Below are 26506 nucleotides of genomic sequence, written 5' to 3'. Positions count from 1 at the left end.
GAGAGCGTTTTTTTCTTTATCATGGGACTGAGAGCTCCATATAAAACTCTCCAACAGATACTGCAAGGGTTAAAGGCATTTGAGTCTAAAGTAATCCCAAATATACTGTTATCACCTCTGCCATCTGCAAATCCTGTCAGGATGTAATTTGTGTGTCCAGGAGGATTGGTATGTATGTTTCCGCCATAGCGGCGAATCCGTCCTTTGGCCCCGGCGGTCTATGTGAATATTTGTCTCTGCTCGCTTCCAACAATGGTCTCCGTGCAAACCCCTTTCTTCCCGTCTACTGCAACCGACAGGAGGCAATTTTGTGATGTTATTTGGGTGATTTTATTTGCTCAGTAGGGCACCGTGCCCCCCAACCGCCACTGACACGTTTCTAGTTCTTCACAGTCTCCCCAGTGCACAGCCCACCTGAGAGATGGTAAAATCAGAGTAATGAAGTACGCAGCACACTGGCAAAGGCATCAATCAGACGACAGCAGGAGGACAGACAACAAAGGGAAAGAGAGCGGGGGTGGGGGGAGTAGCAGCACAGAAAAAAAGAGAATGGAATAAAAAGAAAGGCAACCAAGGGGATGAAATCGTAATGTGAAGCAACATGGGATGAAGAAAGTCATGCGCAGCTATGAAATATTACACAGCCGTACATTAAGGGAATGTAAGAGAGGGAGAAAGTGAAAAATAAATGTGAATGGGTCTAAAGAAGCAGAACAAGGCCAATAATCTGAGACCGGATATACCCTTTATGGACAGTGTTCCCCTCCCTTACCCTGCTTATTAAAGTTTCATGCTAAAATGAGTCAATATTAGATATGACATTTTCAGGGTGAGGTAGTCTGGGGCGGATATGGGAACAGGGTAAAGTTCTCATCTCATCTATCTATATATATCTATCCTAGGGCTGTCGCGGTGAAGGAATTTCCACTGCATGATAATGATTGGCTCAACAGCGCGATATGCAATATTATTGCAATTTTTTTCGCAAATGACTTAATTTATCCTGATTTTAGCACTTTAAAAATAAGCTTGATTGTTAGTCTATGATAAGGTATTTTGTTGCTTTTTAAAAGACAAAGATGACAATAAAGAAAGACTTGTTTATTGTTAAATACAGAACACAGAAGGGCAATGAGGCACAGCGATTTTTTTTTCTCCGGTTGCTATGATACGGAATATCCGCAGTAGGGCTGTGTATTGGCAAGAATCTGGTGATACAATATGTTTCATGATACCGGGGTGACAATTCAATATATTGCGATACTGTAAGCAAGGCGATATATTGCGATTTTTTAAAATTAAATTTTAGGAAAACTGTCGTAGTATTAAGAACACACCAGAAATACACCATTTTAGAATAGTAAAAAATAACACATTTATACTGCATGCCAAAAACTACATGTTTTTTTTTTGCCAAAAACTGCATGTGATTATCATAAAGTGGGCATGTCTGTAAAGGGGAGATTCATGGGTACACATAGAACCCATTTTCATTCACTTATCTTGAGGTCAGCGGATTCCTTAGGTTTTCTTTCATATGATGCCAGTAAATTCACTCTAGCTTTTAAACTGATCCCGCTACAACCTCCGAAAGACAAAATAGTGGCCGGGCCCAACCGATGGACCGTCGGATTTTTAAGAGGTAAATTAAAAATCAATACAATGTGATACAGTTTCACAACATATAATATTGCGATACTCGTGTGTATTGATATTTTCTTACACCCCTAATCTGCAGGAGTAAAAATATTGGCACAAGGTAGAGTACTTGTTCTGGATTAAAGGAAGGTTGAAGCACGTAGGAAGAAAGTACGGACCCGCCGGTCCGTGTGATCTCCATTGGGATGGGAAGGCTGGGTTAACAAAAGTGACAAGTGAGTTTTAACCAAAGTTGAAAATGTTTCATCTCTCAAGAAAAAAAAAATGCAGAATAGACGCTCAGCGCCTCGGTGTGCTGCTGGCATTTGTAGCAAAGTGTCATTGCAAAGAATTCAAAAAAGAAAAAAAAATTTGAACATCACGGTTGTGGCAGCTCGTCGACATCCCCTGCGGTTGGTTTGTCAATAGCGCAGTATTGCAATATCGCGACACCCTTATCCATCTATCTATCTATTTGGTAATATTCAGTATTTCATATTGGGCCATTTTCAGGCCTTTGCACTCTATTTGTGTTACTGCTCTTACGAAAAGAAATACTCCCCACTTTCACGCTGCTGCTTTCTCACCATTACAGACACACACACATGCGCGCACACACACACACACCACAGACAAACGGATGAAAAAGGCATACAACACACCTTTTTGAAATACAAAGCTTTGTGTGATGTTTCCTATTCTCTTATTCCTTACATTCTTAACCTCTGTTTGCCACATCTGTGCCTCATTACTTCCTTTCTGTGTTATTCTCAGTTTTTAGGATGTCTTGATCATAGGCAGCACAAAGACACAAAGTGACTGGGATCAATCCGTTCTTTGCAAAAAAAAAAAAGCCCAATGTGAAGGAAAATCAGTAGTGAAGATGGTTGTAGAAAACGATCCCTGGGTATTTTCCTTTCCTTTGAGGAGTGGGGAAGAAAGTGACGACTACATTTATAGATGAAAAGTGGTTGAGACACGCACTCAGTCAAGATACATACTTATAATTTGTTACATTGTTTGAAGATGAAGAGACGGGGCATGACTTAGAAAATAGTAAAAATGTGGAAAAATGACAATGCTTGACTTTTTGCAAGAGACAAATGTCATCCTCCGCTCTTTCATCCGTGTCTGCTGCTCTTCCTGTCGAACCTTTAAAGAGGTCGTTTGACAGGCCTGAAGCGGGCCACACCGGAACCGTGCAGCTAACAATCACAGCGCCTAACCTTTCATTTCCTGACTTCAAGTGGGGAAATCAAAGGCATCGAACAAATGATTCAGAGAGGAAGGGTGATAGAGACAAGGAGCTATAAAAGGCAGAGATAAGGGGAGTTAAAAGGGGGAGGAGAGAATAGCGAGAGACGTGATTGACAGTAAAAGACGGAGGTGACAGACTCGGCGAGAGCGCTCTTTATTTCACCGAGAGTAAAAAGGGCTTGTGGCGGAACAGCGGAGACGCAGCGGGAAGTCAGAAGAATTGGCAGACCAATTAGATGAAATGGTTTAAAGTTCAAAAATCCTCTTTCTATTCACATGCTCGGCCTACGTGGGCTTTTCTGCTCTCAGGGAGAGAGCGCAGACACATAATCTCCGAGCATTATACACCAATGCACATACATGCTCAGGGACGCTAGTTAAGTGTAAGATGGGGTTGATTAAAGCGAGTTTCCATACAGGATGAACTTATTTACATGCCGTTTCTTTCATGTGGCATTAGGACTAAACACAAATTAAACACGCCACATGCAAATTAATGCAAATTGCGACTGGAGGTGTGATCTCGTTGGAGCCGTTGGCAAATACGTGCGCACCGAGCGAGCACATCTTATTTCACTCTTTGCACACCATCCACTCGGTGTGCTTTGATCTGCCAATATCAATCTACATGGCTGCCTGCGAGGGCAGGGCGACAGACTAAATCAGACTTACATACTTCTTTTTCATCTCCTCCTGTTTAATCAGTATACATTTGGGGAAGTTTCCGAACATAGCTAATGATAGTAAGGTGAGTCAGTAGTCTAACGTCGGCGTTATAGCTGCTGGCCTGGTTTTAAGTTGGAGAGGAGGAGATGGTGTTAGGTTGTAATTTCACACCGTTTACTCGCGCTGCAGCTGGGGAGCGAATACAGATAGAAATGTTTCATTTTGTTTCTGAGGAATGTGGACAGAGAATTAAAATCTTACCAAAGGAAAGAAAAAAATTTTGATTAGGATGTGTGTGTGTGTTTGAGTGTGTGTGTAAGTACACTGTACAGTTTCCACCGTGTGGGGAACTGAGATGTTGGGACTTGGCATCTCTCCTCTTTAATGAGCATCTCTGGAGATGGCAGGTGCATGTTCAGCCACTCTTTTACAAGCTCAGCAACAAACAGGCCAGTCCTCTCTCTCTCTCCCACTGCAATTACCACTGTCATTAGCAGAATTACATTATCAACAACACCAAACAGGCGATATTGCTACTAAACCCACACAAAACACTCTCGAAGTAACTGGCATCAGCATACACACCTACAGTAGATCTATCGCAGCGATAACAAAAAAGTTGTCAAAGACGTTTCTTGATGTGTTTGAATCAAGGGATTATTGAGCCGTCGCCATGAGTGAGTTTCTGTTTTTGGAATGACCTCCCTAATGAGTTCAGCCTCCGTCAGAATCCTCTTTTAAAGCCCATTTTTAAAAACAAACATTTACGTAATTATCCTTACTTAATAATCCTTGAACTGCCTTTCATGTATTATTTTAATGATAACTATTTTGGCTAAGTTGCCATCTCATTTTTGTATTTTTTTCCACTTAATTTAATCTTTGTTGTCATCATTTAGTCACTTAATGTGCTTTGAAAATGGCTATGCCAATAATGATAATGCTGATGATTCATGGTAGCTGTAGTGGCGGTAGAAGTAATGGTGTCATCAGCAGTGGTTCCTCACTGCGGAGTTTGTTAACAAAGCAGATCTTTGGAGCCGTGCATCCCATAGTAATGCTGAGTGTGACTGGGACCCCAAAACCCAATAGGTGAGCACTATTATTATGTTTACTCTTTAAAGCCAGAGTAGTAGCAGGGGAAATCATCTACTTCTCTTTCACTGCTAATTCACTCTCTCTCCCAGTGTTTTCTCTCTCCGGCTAAACTTTGCTCCTCAGACTATAGATAACAAATACCTCCTGTGAGCTACTGGGAGGCGTTTAAAAGCCAAATAATGAACACATTCGGAATTTAAAACTCCAAAGGGGGACAAATCTGCAGTGTCGTGCAGAGGACCTTCATCAGCTATTTCTAAGTTTCAAGTTTGAGGCGAGTTTGTGGTCCTTCAGAAACACCACAGGGCGGGATAATTACTTGCTGTGCATCCTGAGGAGGCGTGTGTGTGTGTGTGTGTGTGTGTGTGTGTGGATGCTAGGTGTGTCTGTCTGCATACATAAATGGTAATCAGTGAGGGGCAGCAGGTGACAGATGGAGTCCCCTGTCAGTTTTGATAGCTTGATTTCGGATTAGGTTTAAAGGTGCAATGTGTAGGATCTGGTGACATCTAGCGGTGAGGTTGCCGATTGCAATCGACTGAAACTTCTCAATTGTGCCAAGCATGTAGGAAAACTATGGTGGCCCATACGAAAACATGAAAATGTGAATGGCCCTATCTCGAGCCAGCGTTTGGTTTGTTTGGGGCTACTGTGGAAACATAACGGCGGACTTTGTGAAGAGGACCTGCTCAGTGTTCATTTTGGCAGCTATTTTAGATTTAGTCTTAGTCTTAAAACGAAAATGCTTATTAGTTTTAGTCACATTTTAGTTATTTTTATCCTTCACAGTTTTAGTCTAGTTTTAGTTGACGACAACTCAAAACATTTTTGCCCAGTTCTAGTCACCAAAAAGTCATTACTTTTTAGTCAAAATTGTTTTCTCTCTTAATTGTTTTAGCTATTTTTTAGTCTTAGACCTGTGTGATTTTTTTTATTTTTTAGTCATCAGATTATATTGAACATTTCAGTCAATCTTTTGTAGCCAAAACCAATAATTTTGTCTTTTTAGCCAAATTTATTTTACATACGATTTAATCTTATAAAATAAAATGATTAGATTAGGAGACGATGGAAGGTGCCGAAAATAAAGTAAAGTTTTTATTTCTTAAACTACATTTTAGTCTCGTCTTTTTTCATCAACGGTAGTGCCGTATCGTCATCGTCTCGTCTTAGTCATGGAGAAAAAGGTTGTTGACAAATATAATATTTAATCCTAGTTCTAGTTAATGAAATTAACACTGAACCAGCTCCCAATGTAGATATAAACAGCTCATTCTAATGTAACGAAAACACAACAATTCATATTTTCAGGTGATTATACGCAAAAAAAAAAAACACACACTTATTAACATCATATTCCATTTCTGCAAATAGATCCCCCTAAATTTTACACACTGGTCCTTTAAGTCTTGTTATGTTAGCAGTCAGCACACACACATACAGGTTCAGCGTGCAAAACAAAAGTCCAGCATCCGCTTCACTGAGTTAGGAAACACATGAAAGCTCAGGGAATAAAGCGAGAGTGAAACCAAAACAAGTTTGTCATGCCATAGATGTTGTGTGTAGGTTGGCTAACCTGCTCGCACAGCTGGAGACGCAGAAAGCACAGGGAGCATTAGCCTCACTGGGTGGTTGCTTCTAGATGGAAGATCACACACTCCACACAAACAGCCACTACCCACCTCCCACTCCCTCCACTGGGTTCTGCGATTCAGTCGAGCAGGAGGGGAAGGGAGTGGGGGGGTTAGTGGGTGTTCATCCCTTTGAATTCCAGGAGCGACTATAGTTGAAGTCTGCGTGTTTTTCTCCAGTCATAGCTCACCTGGGGCTGCAGGGACCTCCATTTTTAAAGGGCGGCAGAGAGCCCTAATTGCTTCACGGTCTCCTTGAGCTGTGTGATGCGTTCACTCTGAACACGGACGTCTCACAGAGAGAAATTAAGGGGCCGTGGCAGGGAACATTGCCCATGTCCACTTTTAAAGACAACCCTTCGATGCACGCATGCACAGAGCCATGCACCGACAGACACACACACACAAACAAAGATTCGCTCTATGAGGTGTGAGCTGAGAGCTCTCTAATAGTCTGACTGGACCGGAATGAGTACCAGAGAGAGCTTAAGCACGCTACGCAACACTAACACTCAAACAGTAACTCAGCAAAGACTCAAGTTTGCCATGTCTTTTAATGCCTCGTATTATAATGAGGGACCCATTTCTAAAATCTCATCTTTTGTTACACATTAGAGATGATGTACAATGGAACTAAAAGAGCGCGCAGCACATTATGCCGATCCACTCACACTGCTCAGATACTGCATAAACCCTGGGTTTAATCAAGTCTAATTGTTGAGATTATGAGGACTTGTGTATGTTAATGCCTCGACAAACACCAGAACTGGAACATGTATTGTCCCCTAGGAGGGTTTACACATTTTTTCCTCTGCTATTAGTGCATGTTAAGCTGCGAGTCAGCTGAAGACAAATATGATAATAGCTAGTGGATTAAAATTAGCGCTTCCTCATAAAAAGTCATCTGGCTTTATTCATGACTGCCAACATCAAATTCTGGGTGAAAGTTAGGACTTTTTTTTCATGAATAATTAAGACATGTTGACGTGTTGTGAGCTAATTGCTGGTTCACTTCTGAGTCAAATAATACATGCAGCACTCTCTCCGCACTATGGAGACGCTGGCATGTTGACAATTACCGACTCACTTTGCAATTTGCACTATAGCTAAAACTTTATACTGCAGCCACTTCCCTTTTGAAAACTCTCATCCAAACAGATAAGAAAAGCATCTGACAGGCTAATTAATAATGAAAACTTCCCTCCACGCTGGAATTCTATTCCCCCAATAGGATTTCTATTAATGTTGATTGACCCTGGCTCACTCAGTGCCACTCTGGCACAGCTCTCTGCTACCCCTGTGCCTTCTGAGGTGCCAGTGCAGGTTAGCCGATACATGAATAATTCCCAGTGGACATTAACAGTAAGAAGTAGGGCAGAGGATTCGGCGGTGTGCTCCTCTTCCCACCCTCGCTCTCAATCCCCTCATCAGCAGGCTGTTAATATTTAATTATACAAGCTTCATTTCATACCCTCTGGCTGAAACCGTGAGGTGGAGATGGAGGTGCAGGGGACCATTATGAGGAAAAGTGATGAAATAGAATACCGGGGTTTGGCCGAGGATACAAGAAAGAGAAGAGGAAAAGAAGCAGCGTGCCGTTATGCCTGCAAGTTTAACTTTTATATGTGTTGTGCTGGAGCTGTTGCCCCCGCGACCCGATCCCGGATAAGCGGTTGAAGATGGACGGATGGATGTGTGGTGCTGTTGGACCCGCAAGAGGTGACGGCCTATTGCTCTAGAGAGAGCCTTTTGCGTTTTTACTTTTTACTGTTACTGAAGGCCACCGTAGTTCTCTGACATGCTTGTGAAACTGCGGTAACGTGAGGCACAGAATGAAAAACCGTGGTACCGCGAGCCGCCATCTGACTTCTGTTGCTCCTAAAGTAGTGTTATTATGGTAAGGCCGGCCTCTGAGTGAGGCGAACGCCATTACCACAGTTTTGCACTCGGCGGCTCACGTTACCGCAGTCTAAGAAAGGGAGGAGTGAGCGGAACCACATCACAATCAGCAACGACACCAGTAGATGCCGCCAAATCCTACATACTGTTCCTTTAATGGTGCTAAATGCGAGATTGGGAGCATTTCTATTGCCTCCGCACAGCTCTCAACATGGCGACGGCTGAGCAGGCGGCTCACAGCTAACGGTGCTAGCAGCGCTAACAGTGTAAAATACGGCAACAGTGCTGACAGAGATAACAGTGTTTAACTGGGGGGGAACCGGCTATATTAATGCTCTGAATGTCATATAGCGCACCTTTAATTAAGTAAGAAGATATAACTCATATTATACATTTCATCAACATATCAACTTTTTTGTAACTGCAAAATATTCACTTTCAACATTTTTCATTGTTTCTACTTTCCATATGTTCTAGGGCATGTATTATTCTCCTATATGTTCACAGGCTGATGTCATTCCAGCGCAATAATCCATCTTCCCTTCTCATGCTAATGCAATACGCACTACTGTGTTTGTCACAAACGGCCTCACTGATCTCTGTTCTGCGTATCCTGTATCTATTTCTTTTATCTTCCCTGCTCAGGCTATGTGAAGGCATCTCAGACTGCTGGTGCTTCTGTTGCCCGCTGATTGTACTTTAAAACTTTTCTGTAAAGTTCAAACTTTAAACTACAGATAACTCAGTGAAAGTTTCTAATCTTTGAACCATAATTAATTCTAATAACAGGGGATAACTGGATCTGCGGCTTCCTAAAATGTTTCCCGGTTCATATTTGCCGTTTCTTTTTCAGCAGATAAGTGCTCTGGCTTTTTCACATCACACATTATCTGACAGAGGGGAGGACTTTAATGATACAAACAGACAAATTAGGCTGCTGTGTACATTAGGATCCCTCTCTGTCTTCCTCCCCACTCTGTTTACATTTTTATACATGACCAATTTGGAGAGGTCTCCTGTCAGGTTTCCACGAGCTAATGATGAGTAGGCGCTGCTAAAAACTTTCTAGCAATGTGGAGGTGACGCGCACAGTTTATAAAGAATTATTCAAGAAATATGGAACTCGCATGTCGAGTATTTAATGTTGAAAATCCATCCTAATATTAGACCTTTGGGCTATTTCCTTTTTAACAAATCTTGTAGGAGTGAGATCTTGCAGATGAAGTGGTAGCGCATTAATAATTTATGCCTGAGCCTTTTTATAGAGCACAGCCCTTGAGATTCATAATGCTATTCACATTAGGGTCTCAGAAAAAAGTTTAAGTTTTAATAAATAGGTATTAAAACTTTAACTGATATTAATAGCAGCAATTAAAGGGCATGCTGTGGAGTTATGCATCATTTCTGTACTAGTAGAGTGGAAAAACCCACTCGGCAGAACCTCTCTTGGCTCTCTGTGTCTTTCACTCACTTTATCTTTCTCTCTCCTTAATTCCCACACACGCGTTCTTTATCTCACTTCATCACTGTCTCCTTTCCAAACAGATAATACAAGAGAATTGACACTCCATTGCAGGGATTGTGTAGAAGCATTAACATCTGTGCAAACCTTTTTATGGCGATCATGAATATAAAAAAAAAACTGTTCAGTCTGCTATAAATGCGCGAGACGCAGCATTTTACTCCACCTCATCATTCCATAATCAATTCACGGAACATTACTACTACAAGATGAGAGCGTCTGACCATCCGTGGTGGTGATTGATGAGCGATTTTTGCTCGTCTCCCACATCGTCGTTTCCTCTAGTGTGCCGGGTCAAATGGTGTGTGTTAGTCAGCCAATAGTCATTCATTTCAGTTTATGAAGTGGAACCTGTGCTGGGTGGTCATGCCATTAAAGACATTAGCATGCACGCCTTCGCTGCAGGTACCGAGCGCACGAATATGGGGCTGTTTTAACCAAAGCTCTATTTCACAGGTGACTGAAAGCATGCATGTTACTGTGGTTTCTCTCCACTGGCTCTCTCCAGTACGAGTGCAGCAGGCCTATCGCCATGGCCAGCTTTAGTAGCACTAGAGGGGCAATCTCTGTGGGATTTTTTTTCCTCTCTCTCTTTCAGTCTTTTTTTTTGTTTGCTCTGATGCACTACTGTGCCCGCGGAGATGTGGTGGAAGGGAGAAAAGAGAGTGTGTTTCCTTTATTCTGCAGTTCTGAACATGGGACTATAATGTTCTTGCCCGAGCCAAGAGAATGGCTACTGTGTTCTAATTTGTGTAGGGATTTATCCTGCTGCTTTGCTGGTGCAATGCTAAAGAGTCTTGATCAGTACGAGCAGTCAGAGAGGAATGAGATAGTGGAGTGAGGAAATGAAGACAGAAGAGAGGGGGAAGAAAGAGAGGAGCTCAAATAGAGAGAAAAGGTTCTGCTTCTTTGCTCCGGTGATTCCCGATGAAATTGATTCTCATACCTCCAGAGGTCTCCCACTGTCCCCCTTTCTCCCCTTCATCCCGCCTCCATTACATACCTGTCCGGAGGATGAATGATCTACACATTACCCATGAGTACTGCTGACCGGTACACGCATTCAGCGACTTCCCGCGCTTAGGGACCTCACACGCAACGCCGAAGAGACAGAACGGGAGAAGAGAAACGGTAAAGGATGGATAGAGGGAAGAGAAATGATGGAGATGAGCATGGGAAAGAGAAAGTCAAAGCGACTGAGGGGGGGGGGCCGCCAAAGTGACAAAAGGGTGAAAAAGAGAGGAGGTGTGATTAGGGCAGCAGATGGTGATGTGCAGGTGAAGGCGAGGGGTATAATAGAGCCAATGAGTTAGTGTATTAAGAGGAAGAGCAGGGGAATGAAGGATGAGGTTAAAATAAGATTAGGGATTCCCACTGAAAGTAGCGGAGATCAGATGGAGAATGAGGCTCAGGGAGCTGGTGCGTAGAGGGGGTTAGGCTCCCTCCAAATAGCTCGGGGGGGAGGCAATCAGGCGCTGGCGAAGGCTGTGCCTGTAGCGTCAACCCTGCAGTTCACCGCTGCTCTCCCGGGGGATAGGTGTCACTTGTGTGGAGAAAGAGAGCAGCCACTTTAATGAATGGAGCTCTTTATCTGAGCCTGAGCGGCGAGTTATTACCTACTGAGTAGACACTATGGAGCGGGCTCTATTTCCACGGCACTGATCCCTAGGGCATGCGGGAGAAAGCAGGAGGGAGAGGGGTGGAGAAGGGGGAAGAGGAAGTTCATATTTGGTGCCTTATTTTGTAACAGGGTATGACATATCTGGCCTCCGCGCTATAACAAAGCCCCGAAGCATGGTCGAGCATCGCTGACGAGGGGAGCATTAGTGTGGAAGGCTGCAGGAAAACCGCACAATAATAACACCCACTGGGAAGGCCTCAAACTGAGTGGAATCTCTGCTTCTACTAGGGAGATGGGATTGTTTTAAAAGTATTCAAGCAAGCATCTTTATAGCATAGGAAACTTTCTAAATCATGAAGTCAGTCTAATGAAATAAGGTCATACAAAAAAGGAGGGTTACCAAAGTAGGACGTAATTTCACTCTTATGAACACTGGGAGCATTTTCAATCTGAATTAATTCTCTGTTGGATTAAAACTCGGGAATCCTAGCAGGGATGTGTACGCATTTGGAAAATAACTGAAATCCATTTTAAAAAGGCAGAGCAGGTGCGCATTACCCATAAAGCCTGTGGGAAATGTCAACAACCACCCGCAGCCCAAAGGCGCTGGATTGGAGACTCTAAGCTGCCCTTAAGAATAAGTACGGGCGATAACTTAACATGTGTTAACCCCGTAATAGACTGACCTGACCTTCTGCTGGCATACCCAGCCTCTTGTGACTCTGCAGACAATGATCATAATTTGTATTATAATAATCTTTATGTATAAAGCACATCATTGCAAATAGATGCAATACAGTGTGCTTTACAAGAGGGTAAAACTAAAACAAAGAAAAGCACAAATGCAAATAAGTGATGAATTCATCAGCATCCCTGTATCATTTAGACTAGTATATACCTGTAATTGTCCCAGAATGCCCTTATACTGCCTGAGGATACAATCGAGGCCCAGCTGAGCTGAATGAGGAGGATGGAGCCAGTCTAAACCCTCTGTTCTCCGGCTCCGCGGGCTCTCAGAGCAGCCCGGATCCCCCGACGCCGCCTGATGGCTTTAATTGGTCTCCTCTGGTTCGGAGCAGAGCACAGGAATCCCTACCCACTAATGGAGTGAGCTGCAACCGGAGTGATAACTCTCATACGCCGGAGTGCGCACATCCATGTTCACTCACACAGTATGTGCACGCTCACCTGTATGTATGCACACACTGGCTCACTATATACACACACACATACACACAAATGTACAAAGTAAGCATTTAATCCAACCGGGAAGCCCGCCAACTCTCTCTGTCTCCCTCCTCTCTGCATTCAGACATAAATCCATACACCTGAAAACCTGCCATGAAAACCTGATCCTGTGTGAATATACTTTTCCCTCACATGCGATGTTGAAAAGACGAGTTGCTCCCTCCAGGAGCTGGCTGTTAGAGGGTATAGTGCTCAGGGACTATTCACCACAACCAAGGAGGGGTTAAAGGAAAGGAACGAGCGCCACGCATTCTAAAGCTAAAAACACACTATTGCGCCTCTTCCTGTTTTGCGCTTAATATGGCATTTCTCGGGTTCAACTCCACATGAAATCCCATCTGGTGCACTGATAAGCTATGCTTCAAAAGATGTAGGCAGGAGGGAAAATAAAATATGTAGAAAGAGAGTATCATGCAAGAGCTAATGTTATCACTGATAACTGATGCTTTTAGAGAAAAAATCCATCCATCAGAAATTTTGAGTAAGTAAGTTTAAAAGAAGAAAATGTTTTCCACTGTTGTCTCTCTGGGGAACGATTATAGATGTTATTATTCTCCCGGACAGATGCTGTTTGTACTGAGTAGACCATCTCCAGAGCATTGCAAGATGAGAGAAAGAGAGCAAGAAAGAGAGAAATACACAGGCAGACTGTAATACCACTGTCAGAAGAACAGTACATGAACCTCCTCTTTATCTAATGAGCATTAGACAGACAGAGACCACTCCCTATCTTGTATTGCTCAGGTGGGAATTACGGTGCTGAGGACGGGGAATTTGCTAAAAGCAACATAAACATCCCGCACACCCGGCAACTCCCCGCAGCAAACAGACCTTGAAAAAATACATGAAAGACAAACACGGCAAAATTGGCTGAGGGTAAACGGGATGGAAAGTCAATTGCAAATGATATCGGAAAAAAAGAGGAACTATGCAGCGGGAGCGTGATCTTCTTTAGCATTTAAGCTACGTGCATTTACTGACTGAACGAGTGCGCGATCTATCTGAAGTGCAAAGAAACAAAGCTGACAGAGAAGATCAATCCTCAAAACTCAACACATCTCAGCACCAGCTGTCACTCTAATTGCCTCCCCTCTACTGTCATCTTTAGCATCAATTCCATGCTAATGCTCCACCAGGTAGTGCTGCTTATGGGTCTGCAAAGATGCAACTTCCTCTAATGAGCATTGCATTTCCATACACAGTAGAGCACAAGCGTTATTTTTCTGTAGTGGCGACAGACCTTCTGCAAGTGCAGTTAAGTTGTGTACAGTATTCGTGCCATTATGGCATTGTGCCAATCTGGATTCTTAATGGGCTAAGCAGTGTTTACTTTTCAAAGACTTCCACATGAATTATTGATGGCTGCGAGCTGATTTGTGCTCGGAATTAGCCCAGAATAATCCATCTGGGCCTATCTTGCTTCCTAGGTGCCATGCCTCTCTCCGGGGTAAACAGGCTGACTGGAAACTTACGTAGCTTTGAACAGTAATTTGTTATCCTGATTCCTGCTGAGTGTCAAATGGTTACTTAAAGTGGCACAAAAAGCTGAGCTTAAGTGGACGGGCCCTGCGAGCATAACGGGACGGTGACCAAATGGCTTTAGTTGTCTCGCTGGAACCACAAGACATGCTTGGATAATGTCAAATGAATAAATTTACAAACCTTTTTTTTTTTTTTTTTTTATTAATCCTTGATCTGGGCTTATACAGTTGACTAATCATTTTGCAAATATGTGTTATCATTTGCCAAAGAGTAATTCCTGATCCCATCAGAGGAGCACAGCAACATTCCCAAAGAGACCAGGTGATCATCCTCTCCTCTCACCCTTATCCCTTTGTTAATTCATTTTAATTAATGAATTATTATTCTTTCTCCTCTTTCGACATCTTTAACCCTTTACTGTCATTCTACCTGCAAGTCAACTCCTTCTTCTGGTCACAAGATGTCTGTTTATTCAGTGTGGTTGCCTTGTCTTGCCCCTACAATGGTCTCCAAAGGAGAACGCCTCCGGAGCTTTTCTTTGTTTGGCTTCAAAGCAGGGAGGGAGTCCTGGGAATTCTACCATGTTGGGAGAGGGGAATGTGGGGCCTCAATACCTGAAGCAGCAAATATACCTCACAATGTGATACTTTATCATCCCCTCTTTGGCTCATCTCTCTTGCTCTCTGTGTATACTGTCGCTCATGCTACTGTGGTGTAGTTCGTCTACTTCTCAAAACTAACTAACTAATAAAACTGGTGTTAATTTTGTGAAGATTATCTTCCTGAAGAAAACGTGTAAGTATCATAAATGTTTGTTTGCCAAGGAGCTTGTTTTCTGCAATAATCCAAAACTCAATGGAAAAATCCCATTGGCTCTTTGTCGAGGGAACCCAGGGCGATGCTAACTTTCTGTTTGGCCTACAAAAATACATCATCCCTGGAGCATTTTATTGGCTTGTACTGTAAAAAATCAAGACAGCCCAGTTGCACAAAAAGGTGTATAAATGACACGGTCATTTGCAAGTCATATCACATGCAATTAGAACTTCCTTTCTTGCTTTTGGCGTGTCATTTATAAGCCATGTAGTCTGTACTGACTACAGTGTAAACGCATCAGCGTAAATATGCCACGCTCAGAGCTAGCGACGTACAATAAGAAGCGAGAACAACTGCTTATGGTGGGTGGGATTGGAGGTGGATGGGTCCAACAAACACAGGACTTTCAACCTGGAGACCGGTGTTCTTGTCCCAAAGTGTTGTTGAGTTGTTATGAAGTTACCTTAGCGAGGTTTGTGACGTGTTTTCCGAACTTCTGTTACGCTGTTTTCGTACGTATTTTACTTAGTTTACATACTTATTTTCATCAACCATGTTGTTTTTCCTTAACCCAAATAAGTGGTTTTGTTGCCTAAACCTAACCATGGCCGTTACCATAGTTTTGTTGTGTGGCATAAAAATGAGACGTTAAAAGGCTAAAATGCGTTGTCATGACACACGGAATTTCCTTGTAATGTCGTGCTATTTATTAGGGCCTCTTAGTCGATTAGCCGACTAATCGTCGCTTCGGTCTTAGTCGACTAAGATTTATTTAGTCGATTAGTCATTTTGAATGCTTTTTTCATGCTGAATGACTTATTTCCAAGAAACTTATGAGCACATCTCTGGTAAACACAAGATATAAAGTGGTGCTTTTGTGTGAATCTTTGTGGAGAAACTCAGTTTAACAGATCTGTGGATTAAATCAACTAATCTATTAGTCAACAAAATCGTACGAGGGTTAGTCAACTAAGAATTTCTTTGGCTGTGGACAGCCTTACTATTTATATGCCTTCCCGTGAGATCGGGTTGGAAACATATACTCAACAGAATGCACTGTGATTGTGTATATGGTAAAAATTACAATAGTTATTCGAGGAAGTGTGAAGGATGCTGGAGGAGAGCTGAAGTTAAGACACAACTTCTACATTTGAGACTTTCTTCCCACTGCGCTTGTGTGAGCGGTGCCAATTTGTCCAGACCCCGATTCATTTTCTTGGCCCTCTTTGGTGTTGCATCTGAAGTTAAAACTCTTGGATTAGATCCATCCCTCGGACAGAAATGAACCAGCCTGAGCAAAGAATAAAGACACGTTTCCTCAGCAGTCTGTCAGAGGCAACTGGCTCTGCATTCTTTCCTGTTTGTGGGTTTTCAACTATTCAACTTACTTATTAATTTCTGGCATGAGAATACCCATCTGCCATTACTGTGGTGACATGCTTTTGAGCAGTGGACGAGGTTTGAGAGCACAGCGCTGTAGAAGGAAAAAGCCTGCTTAATTAGTGCGAGTGTGGAGTCAGGAGATGTGTTTATCTCATTATGGGCATCTGAATGAATATTCACATGTCCTCGCTGTGAGAACGTGGAAAGAAATAATTAAAAGAGTGCAAAAAAGGACTAAACTATTTCAAAAGCTATTGTGAAATCTAATGTGTCTAATTGTTGCAATGAATGTGGCTATGGCAAACGGCGGAGGTTGTTTCATGTTTCACTGGTGTGTATTGTGCGCCGGTGTATGAACAAGTCTCACCACGATTCTCAGCAGCTCTTTCTCAAGTTTTTCAGGTATCCGTGTACTGAGCAGAGATTGATGTACTCTGTCTTCCACTCTCTGTCAGTCCCCCCCTGTCGGTATCCCTCTGTTTCACCCTGCTGAGCTAATCCAAGCTGGCCAAATCCCTCTGCCGAGCAGGCCCACATAGGAGCAGTCCTGCTGGGCGCAATATGCCACCCGCTTCCCTGGCAATGCCAGCCCCGTAGGGCTTCGAGCCCAACCGTGGCGTCTTGTCAGTAAACAGACAAAGATGTATGAATCATCTAAGTGACTCGGAGCAGGTAGTCCTCTGACAATAACATGTTGTCGAATCATGACAAAGAGTTATTTGCTCCATGGGATTACTGCGGCTCTGTTCCTGGGTGACACCGTACTGCCGCGGCACAAGCATCTCTGGGCTCGCAACCGCGCTCTAATCTTCCAGATACCTGCCACACACCATCAGGTACAGAGCTGATGCACCTTTTAAATGGAACCGCTCTACCAAAGAGAGTTATGATAAGCTGCAGTCTATCTCTCTATCAGTCAATTACATTCAGCCTGTATGGATGGCCTGAAAACTCCATCCACCAGTGCAATCAGTGTTGCACCCTGCTGAGCAGACCACAGAATATCAAATTAAGTTCATCCGTCAAGGGAACAGGCTGCTCTCATATCTAATTGGCAGTTGAGGCTTAAGAACAGGATTCTCTAAGAAAGAGTGGTGATCAGTTTACTTCCGTCTCCTTCCTTTTTGTTATACTTGTCTCTGCTTTTATCTGCTCTCTGTCTTTGCCTGAGAAATGTTTCAATGCTCAGACAGCCTTAATGAGTCTAATATGTGGGTCTGCTGAGGCTCTCTTTGTGTGGTTTTGTCTTCATCTTTATCACTGGCTAACACAATTGGGCATGTTGCAGGGTTTAGCCTGGCAAACAAAATGCATTATCAGCCTCTTGTGAGCAATAACGAAGAGCCTTTCACATCATTGCAGCAAAAAAAGCCAGTTTCTGCTTCACGCAGAGGTGACACCATTCACAACCTATGTCTTTTTTCACCAATCTTGTCACAGAGATTTCAATTATGCTCGTTCGCCAAGAACCTACAGTGTCTTCTGTTGGCATTTAAATCCTATATATCACGGACCTTATTAGTTGGCCTGAGGGAGTCAGTAGACAAGATCACGTCTATAACGACCCTCTCTCCTGTAGAGTACACACAGCTGAATAAAAATATAAAATAACAAATAAGGTCAAAGTAATCATGGTTCTCGTCGCAGGGATCCAGAGAAGAATGAGCAACACGCAGCTGAAAACAAACCTTGCATGTTCTCACATACTCATTCAGTCATTACTGCTACATAGGAAGCCCGAAAGCAGCTTCTGTTAGTGCAGCACACACAGGGCTTTGGGCAGTTTAACTGCATCCAAGAAAACACGTGGGAGTAAGTTGATGGTAGTTCAAATGCATTCAATTAGTTTAAGATTATAGTGTTTTCTTTGTGTGGGCAGCCTTGGAGAGCCAAAGCATAATTTTGAGCAGGAATGCAAACTTCAATTCAATTTAAACTAGCTCTGTGATATAATTTATATAAAAGGCTATTTATGCTGAAAGCAAGCAGGGGTGAGAATTACAGAGAAACTCACGATATCATACTATCACGAAGGTCAAACTACTAGAAAGCAGAACAGTTCTGGGGTTAACATGTTTAAAGAAAGGATTCAACTATGCCTCACTGAAATCTTTATAATCTAAATTGACAAACATCTCCTTCAAACAACTGCATTTATTCAAGTTTCTTGCTAAAAAAAAAATTCTACAAGATTAAATTTGAACACATCATAATATACCTTCGCCCAATACCTGTTTTTACTGAACAGAGCTAGAACGCATCGTAATGTAACTCAATGCAACCTCCGTTGGCGTTAGCTGTTATCTCTGTTATTTAGCGAAGCAGGAGTGTGCCGTCCACCGGCTGCTAACAGCTAACAATGCCTCCGAGCAACCACATGTGCAGCTCCTGGCCAGTGAACGAGGTGGGACTACTAAAATACACACACGCACGCGGTTGTTGCTCTCATCCGCATGCACAACATTGTTTAACACAGGTGTGTAGTACCAGTTTGTTACTGTGATAAAGTAAACGACAGGTTGTATTTGCCTTTTCTGGTTGAAAGCTGGTGTTGTTTATGGGAACTAGAGTTGGACTCTCCTTGAACCCACAAGGTCCTGGTATTGGATCAGCCACTCGAACTCCGTGCTAAAGACGCTAGCGCAGCTAACTAGTTTCTTTCCGGCCTGCGTGTTTTAATAAAAATATTGATATTTAGCGCCTGCCCATTGCTCTGGCGACCCATTATTCCAAAACCTCAATAGTCCAAAAAATGCCCCATTGGCCCATTTGTCCAACAGCCAGTTATTCCGAAAACAAAACACCCATTGTTCTGAAGGCCCAATTTTCTCGGCAATCTATCCAACAGTTGTCACGTTATTTCACTCTAAACAAAAAAGAGCCATTTCACTAACTGAGTGAAAACTGCTCGTGATGCTAGATTAAAAGTCGGGGGATCATTAAAGTCATTGGGTTTCAACCTCTGGGCAACATGGACATCTGTACCAAATTTCATGGCAATCCATCCAATAGTTTTGGAGACCTTTTGGTAAAAAATCTATAATATCAACCTGCTAGTGATGCAAAATGTAATGCAAACAAGCGAACATCAGATTGTTTCAGTTTTTACATATAAAGATGTCCTAACCTGCTCCGTGCGTCAGCGAACAAGCAAAACGATGTGTTGCTTGCTTGTAAGTCAGTAGTCTTCATCCTTTGGAGACCAAGAATAGCTGTGCAAATCCATCCAATAGCTGTTAAAGATATTACAGTCTGAACCAAAGTGGTGGTCTGCCCACCCGCCAACTAACATTGCCATCCCTAGAGCCATGCTGCAAGCCTGGCTTAAAATCTATGTACTGAACAATTGTTACGAATAAGGAACATACTGTCTGTGACTCCAGTCAACCAGGCCAAGATGGTGGGTACAGTAAGTTCTCTCTGCACTCTGAAAAGAATGCGTCATTGTTAACAAATGCCATCTTTGGGAAAATTATATTTAATCAAATAAAAATCACAGATCCCACGTATTTATAAATGCATTTGTTTGGTGCAAAGGGAGTGATAGATTATTAATGACAAACTTACGTATCTGTTATGCTCATTCAAGCCAGGGATATATGAATAAAAGAGGATTTTACAGTCTACAAAAATATACAATTGGCATACATGAGGTGCAGCAACTATTTTGACGAATAAAGTAATAAAATATGACACCCTGCTCCCACAAATTGAGTGTAATGGTGTACTTATTAAAATTACAACTCATATAGTTATAGTGAATCTGCACTTGGTACAATATTAACATGAAGCTGAAGAGCCATAGCTAGTACAACCTACTACTTTTTGCTACTACTATTATAAAGATGTGTCAATATGTATCATTGAGCTGCAAAAATTATCACAACTACATTTTATACATTGTGAGGGCAAAGGGATTTTTTTTGGTTATTCCTGCCACATTTAATCTCGTTTATTTAACCAAATACAACCAGCTAAATTAGATTAAAAATGTCTACGCCTGAGGTTAAGAGGTTGGTTTTTATGATGACAATTTTCAAGTAATGACTACAACTTCCTTAACACAATAAAAGTGGTCAGGACAGGATCAAGGGAGCGTGATGAGGTTTTAATTGCGTTACTTCTTTAATGAGACCACACAAGGTATCTCACACATCATTATTTACGCCTTAGCTAGGAGTCAACTGGATGTTTATTATTGTGTCTCTGAACAACACTGCAAAACTCATCCCAGTCTGGTGTGGCAATGGTGTCAGAGAGGCTTTCTGGAGCTGGATTTGCGAGGCTGTTAATAGCTGAGAAGATCACATGAGGATTACTGCATTGTGATTATCAGTTACCAATTTCGGGAATGAAGCTGTGGGCATTTCTAATTGCTATGTTAAACAGTGATGTGCTCTTTTGGAGTGCCGAAATAAACCAGCAGCCTAGTTTTTGCACTCTGCATGTCTGTATATAGGTTAAAGATAGCCTTAATTCTTATTTGAATGTGTTTTTGTAAGTCTGTGCTGTACTGTCAGAGGTAGCCTTTAGCTAATTGGTAAGTTACCAAACCCTCACAAGAGGAGGGGAGAAATATGGGAGGTGAATTATTAATAGACTTAAAAATTCTCAGCAGCTTTAGGCACAAAATAACATAGTGAATGGTGAACAGACTGCTCTTATATAGTGTTTGTCTATCTTAAAGAACAAAGCGATTAACAATTGGTCTCTCATTCACCCGTTCACACACACATATACACACCGATGGCGACAGAGCTGCTATGCAAAGTGCTGGCCTATCCATTGGGTTCAGTGTTTTGCCCGGAGGACCCAGCCGCCCCATATTCCTTAACAATGAACAGTTACAACATTTACATCAATCATTAGGACGCATGCAATCTTTAGGTCCAATCCTTGTAAAACTATAATTTCAATCAGTTTCCCGAAGTACTTTAAAGGAGGCTCAGCAAACTGAGAGTTACACGAGAGCCTGGGAGCAGCAGCTGCACAGTGACAGAAATGCACATATATTTATTTATTGTGTCTTAAGATTCCTCAGCTGGAGCTTAACAGGTAATTTCACATGAAGGAGAGAAATTACTGGTGTGAGGACAGAATATGTTTCCAATTTAGTGGTGGAAGAGAAGATATTGAACAAAATGTAATGAGGGGGAGATCTGGAAATTTCGAGAGGAGGGGAGTGGAGAGAGAGAAGTTGTGTAGTTTCCTTATGTTATGTTATGTATTAAGCTCACAGGTAAATTAACACGTGTGGCTAACAGGGATGTGATAGTGAGGAAATTTTCCCACCGGTTAATAAACTCGTGACAACACCAATGTTAACGATTACGCTGGACATTTTACAAGAAAAGATGACGCTCAATATCTGTAGCGCGCTGACTTTGATCTTTAACGTTGGATGGCTGTGTGTCTGGCCTTTCCTGTCGAGATCAACGTCATCAACGTTACGGTTCCCTGATAGCATTGTGTTTAAATCTGAAATATAGCCAAATAGGCGCTTTTGTTTATACGCTTTGACACCAAATTATTCGCCGTCGTCTCGTCTGTCAACTCTCGTTCCGTGTGTGAAATCTGACTCCTGCTAATCTGAGCTGAGACTCCGTACGGAGCCGACACTTTCACTTTCAGTTTGTAGCGTCCGTCGTCCGACTATGTATTGATAACACGGCGATGACAGCGAAAATTAACTAAATGGGTTTTATTTCTGTAAAAAAAAGCAAAACCACAGTGGGGGAGGTGGGTTCGTAATGTAATCGGTGTGTGCCCGACCACCGTGTAACACCGGTAACACCGACTACCACGGCAAGCCCAGTGGCTAATGGGGCAAAAAGCGCCTCTATCACTCCATTCCTCAGTTTTAGCATTCAAACACACAAACCCCTTCCCACTTTGACACTGACACACTTACTGATATACCAACAACACACTGCAGCACAACCACACATTAGGCTGCCATGTGTGTGCACCAGAGAAGGATAACTCTATCTAATAGGATTGAGAAGCAGAGATGAACTTGAAATGTTCAAAAAGGTTTAGCGATGTTGGCCTTTTGATTGATCTTCTGTCATGCTTTTTTAGCAGAATTGAGAAGCAGCGAAAAATCATGGATCACAGCGTGCATCTTGAATAGAGCGTGTGGAGTTGTTTACAATTTGCTCATCAAGGCGCGGGGTAAATCTCTCGCTCGCAGCTTACTTTTTTTCTCCACCTTCCTGCACATGACAGGAATCAATAGCCAGATTGCTCGTTCTCTGAATCTGTGTCATTCGTTTTCTTTTCTTCCAATCACTTTGCGGTGTATACCCTTGATGCCATGTTTGAGTCGTAAATCACCACCTTTGCAAAGTGGGAGGAGTGCCCACGCGAGTGTATGTGTGTGTTTGTGTGTGTGTGTGTACTGTATGTGGCTGCTTAGTGAGTGCGTGCACATGCATAAATGTTTTTGGATCTGCGTAAGAGAGACCACAGTTGCTTATTACCACATATCAGTGTGCCTGTCTTCTCGGAGCGGGTGTCTGAATGTTTCATCTAATCATTAAACGCTGACAGGCTTCACAGAGTAGCGCCACTGATCCCCGTCAGAGGAATACGGGGCCTGACTTCATTAGCCCTGTTAGTACTAAGCTGCTTTACCCTCACTCACGCCTGGCTTAACCAGCACATAGTGATAAATGCTGAGAGGAGAAGAAAAAGATAGGAAGAGGGGAAGAGGGGTGAAACAAAAAAGGAAAGCAGGGACAAAGGCATTTAAAGAGCAAGGCGAAAGGTGCCAAAGTCAGGTACAGAGGATGAGGAAGTGAGCGATGGGAGAGGAACGGGAGGGCACAGAGCGTGTGAACCTGGAGTTTTCAGAGGCAGGGGAGGGGTTGAAGCTCAAAGTGGTGTTTGAACCGAGAGGGATTTACAAATGCAAAAAACGAGCAAAACAATCAATTAACTTGTGTTGCAATTAATCAATTATTACGCTGGCACATTGACAGCCAAAGTGCTTAACTGAGATTCCATCGTGAGGCTCCAATGTGTTGAAGAATTAGCGTTGACCTCTGTGCACACATATGCATCCACACTCAGGCTAATTCATGCATCTAAGCACATAAAGATATGCACACACATCTTTGTTCTCAGCGTTATTTCACTAGTACATTCATCTGGTTTCTCTCCTACCAGAACCCCCCCACACCCACCCCCCACAACACTCTCAACACTCAGTCTTTTTCTCCTGCCAGCAGAGGTTTTTGGCTGGCTTAAGTACGCCCACAGGCCCCTGAGGGACAGCCCATGACGGATGGCACTGCTTGCGACTCCGATTCGATTCAGCCCATTTGATAAATTTATTGTTGGCATTTTGAAAATGAAATTAGAGGGACGTCTCCTGGAGACTGTTTTTCCAGCACAGGTGCCATAAATATACTTCATTTGGCAGAGGAGAGGGGAGGAGGAGTGTGTAAGGGGGTGGAGAGGTGTTGGATAAAGGATGTCATGGTAGTGGGGGGGTGGGCGGATAGGGGGGATGATCCACAGAAGTAGAGAACTAAAAGAATAAGGTCACGTTATAATGAGGTCCTGTATTAATCATGATATTGGTGAGGAACAGTAGTAAAGGTTATACAACCACTACCTAGACCTAAATACTATATGTGCTGCCCTTCAGTGTAACACATGTACAGTAGCATTGTACTCATTTAACAGATGGGAGACTCTCATGTTGAATATTAACAGATTGAGACTGCGGGGAGTTGATGTTGCCAGTGCGCACAAATGTCCTGCTTTTCTCCATTTTTCATGTTCAGGCACACACAAAAAACACACACATACACTTATACGGCAGTCTTGAAGAGATGTGCACACACACAAACACATGCTTTATGTACACTATCTTTGCCTCAAGGCCCCATGGCTCTTCGGTACCGATGGCGCTGTCATAGCTGTATAGCCATCTATAACTCACGGTGTATGAATGAATACTGCGGGCAATTTTTCTCCATGGCACTCTCAACGCGTGGGGCCGAGAGACAGTGAATGTTTTTGTTGACGCTTCTGACTAAACGGATTCGAATTGGACATGTTGGACGGGGCAAGAAAAGAAAGACATACAAACACACAGAAGTCAGACGCAGACATGGACACATGCGGGCTAACAAAAGTGAGCATTCATTCACTGTCAGGGGCCTCATGGCCTTATTTATCTCCCCCTCATTCAGAAACGTATGGGAGCGCGGCTGCGGAGGGATGATGTACGCCACGCCAGCCTCTGCTCCCCTTCAACATTTATCAGAGAGTGAGGCTCGGGAAAGCCACATCACTTACCTTTATAGGCCCATCTGACAGCGGCGTACACCTCATAGTCATCACACACAACGGTGTGTGTGTGTGTGTGTGTGTGTGTGTGTGTGTGTGTGTGTGTGTGTGTGTGTGTCTGTGTGGGTGAGGGCACACTAAGTGTAACCTGTCACACTATATCAATGCCTCCCGTACAGTATCTACAAGCATCTGAAGCTTTGTAAAGTGAAAAATGTTCCCCAGGATGCACTCCCGCTGTTTAGGTTTTTCAAATATACATGTGTTGTGCACATTATATCAGATGCAGGTGACAATGGAAATATTTTCACCTGCGTTTCTGTTCTGCTCTGGTAAGAGCGCGCGCAAAACAACACCTAAGTTCTTATAAGCGCGGCGGGGAATCAAAGAAAGTTTCAACAAAATCAGCAGGGAGCTCTCCTGAGTGATTGTGTGCTCTCTGCTTTGCAATCACGGAGTGTGACGCACCCTCTGCCATTAATGCATCTCCACTATGAAGAGTAGAGGGCCGGGACTGCTGGGTGCACACGCCTGCAGGCTGCCACTCATAACAAGACCCCTGGAGCTGTTTAGACACTTTGACTGTGTGGCCCCCATCATCTAACAAAATCAAAACAGCCCACAGGTACGTTTCTACAAACATCTCCCCCTCCTACATCTCCCCCGTCTCTCCCTGAAGAGCCACTATGCAAAAACAATCACCTCCCCCACCCTCACATTAACATACACATGAAAGTGTGGAGGAGTCTAAACAGAACTGTGATTAGTCTTAACAGAAAGCAATGCAAAACACCGACCGTGGGCTCTCTATCATGGCGGGATAGCGGGATAATTTAGTCGAGGTGTCAGTGGGTGTGAGTGATTGACTTTGTAATCAAACAGATTGTTCCGTAGCGGAAACGCCGAATGACTCAATTTCAAATCGACATCAACAACACCATGAAATGTTTTTCATGTCATTAGCAAAAAAAAAAATTGAGAATGCACACGGACACGCGGAGAGCAACACACCCACATGCCACCCATGTGAAAATGCACGGGGGTCCACAGGTGATTGATTGAGTGCTGTCTTACCTTTTTGTGATGACACTGTGGTATCTGTAGATAAAAGAGAGGAGACACACAGAGGGATGTGTTAGGAGCTGACAGGCGGCTGTATAGCAGACACATAAAATGCAGGAGATGACGGCCACGGCGGCGGCGGTTCGCTGGGAGGGAAGAGAGCCACCCAAGAGGATAAACAGACAGTGGGGAGGGGGCAGTCTCTCATCTCAGACTTGCAAAGAATATCCACTTTACCACACTCATGCACGCTTTGTTGTGCCTGAATATGCAAACACACTCAGGGACACATACAGTAGGACAGACCAGGTGGAAAAGGGAAAAAAAAAGCATCTGAGCAAACACATCGAAGAGAAGCCTCAAGTAGAAAGATGAGAGTCTCCAGACACCAGGAAACCCTTGATCTCTTACACAATTTACCCTGAGTGAGCTTTCTAATAAGACAGAAAAAAATAAAATAAAGCTTTGAGGTGCAGCGAGACAGAGCAAATCAAATCCTTTCAGTAAGCATTTTAGGTTCTTACTCAGAGCCCACTAGAGACACTCCTGGCCCACAAGACGTGGATCAAAACACGAGCTGCTCGGAGGGAAGGATGTACTGCAACACTGAACATTTACAAAAAAAAAGGGAGGCGTGTTTGTGAAAGAGAGAAAAATACATTAAATTTAGCTTATTGTTCTCATAAAATATTTACCAGGACAGTGTTTGTAAGCTCCCAAGGTTTCATTTTTATTTAATAGACTTGTCAAACTTGCAGGGATGCAAGAATAAATAAAAAGCAAAGGGACTTTGTACTTCCAGCAGTTGAAATCCTTTAGAACATTTCTCTACTGGCCGTGCGCCCAAAAAGCCCAAATGGCCACAGACATGGGAGGGGAATA

General features: G+C 43.0%; 1 protein-coding gene across 2 annotated transcripts in view; it reads right to left on the bottom strand.

Annotated features, from left to right (window-relative positions):
- Positions 1-26506, bottom strand: part of LOC141772623 (cadherin-4-like) — a 275458-nt gene that overhangs the window by 120323 nt on the left and 128629 nt on the right. The window contains exon 3 of one of the 2 annotated variants that reach the window (XM_074643814.1): positions 25637-25660. The exons of the other annotated variant lie outside the window; for it this stretch is intronic. Within the exon in view, the coding sequence (XP_074499915.1) occupies positions 25637-25660 (24 nt within the window). The remainder of the gene's footprint in view (positions 1-25636; positions 25661-26506) is intronic. 2 annotated transcript variants of the gene reach the window in all.

This window comes from Sebastes fasciatus, chromosome 8, assembly GCF_043250625.1.
Source record: "Sebastes fasciatus isolate fSebFas1 chromosome 8, fSebFas1.pri, whole genome shotgun sequence".
NCBI lineage: Eukaryota > Metazoa > Chordata > Actinopteri > Perciformes > Sebastidae > Sebastes > Sebastes fasciatus.
The sequence above is the reverse complement of the archived record's forward strand: the minus strand, read 5'-3'. Positions and strand labels throughout refer to the sequence as shown.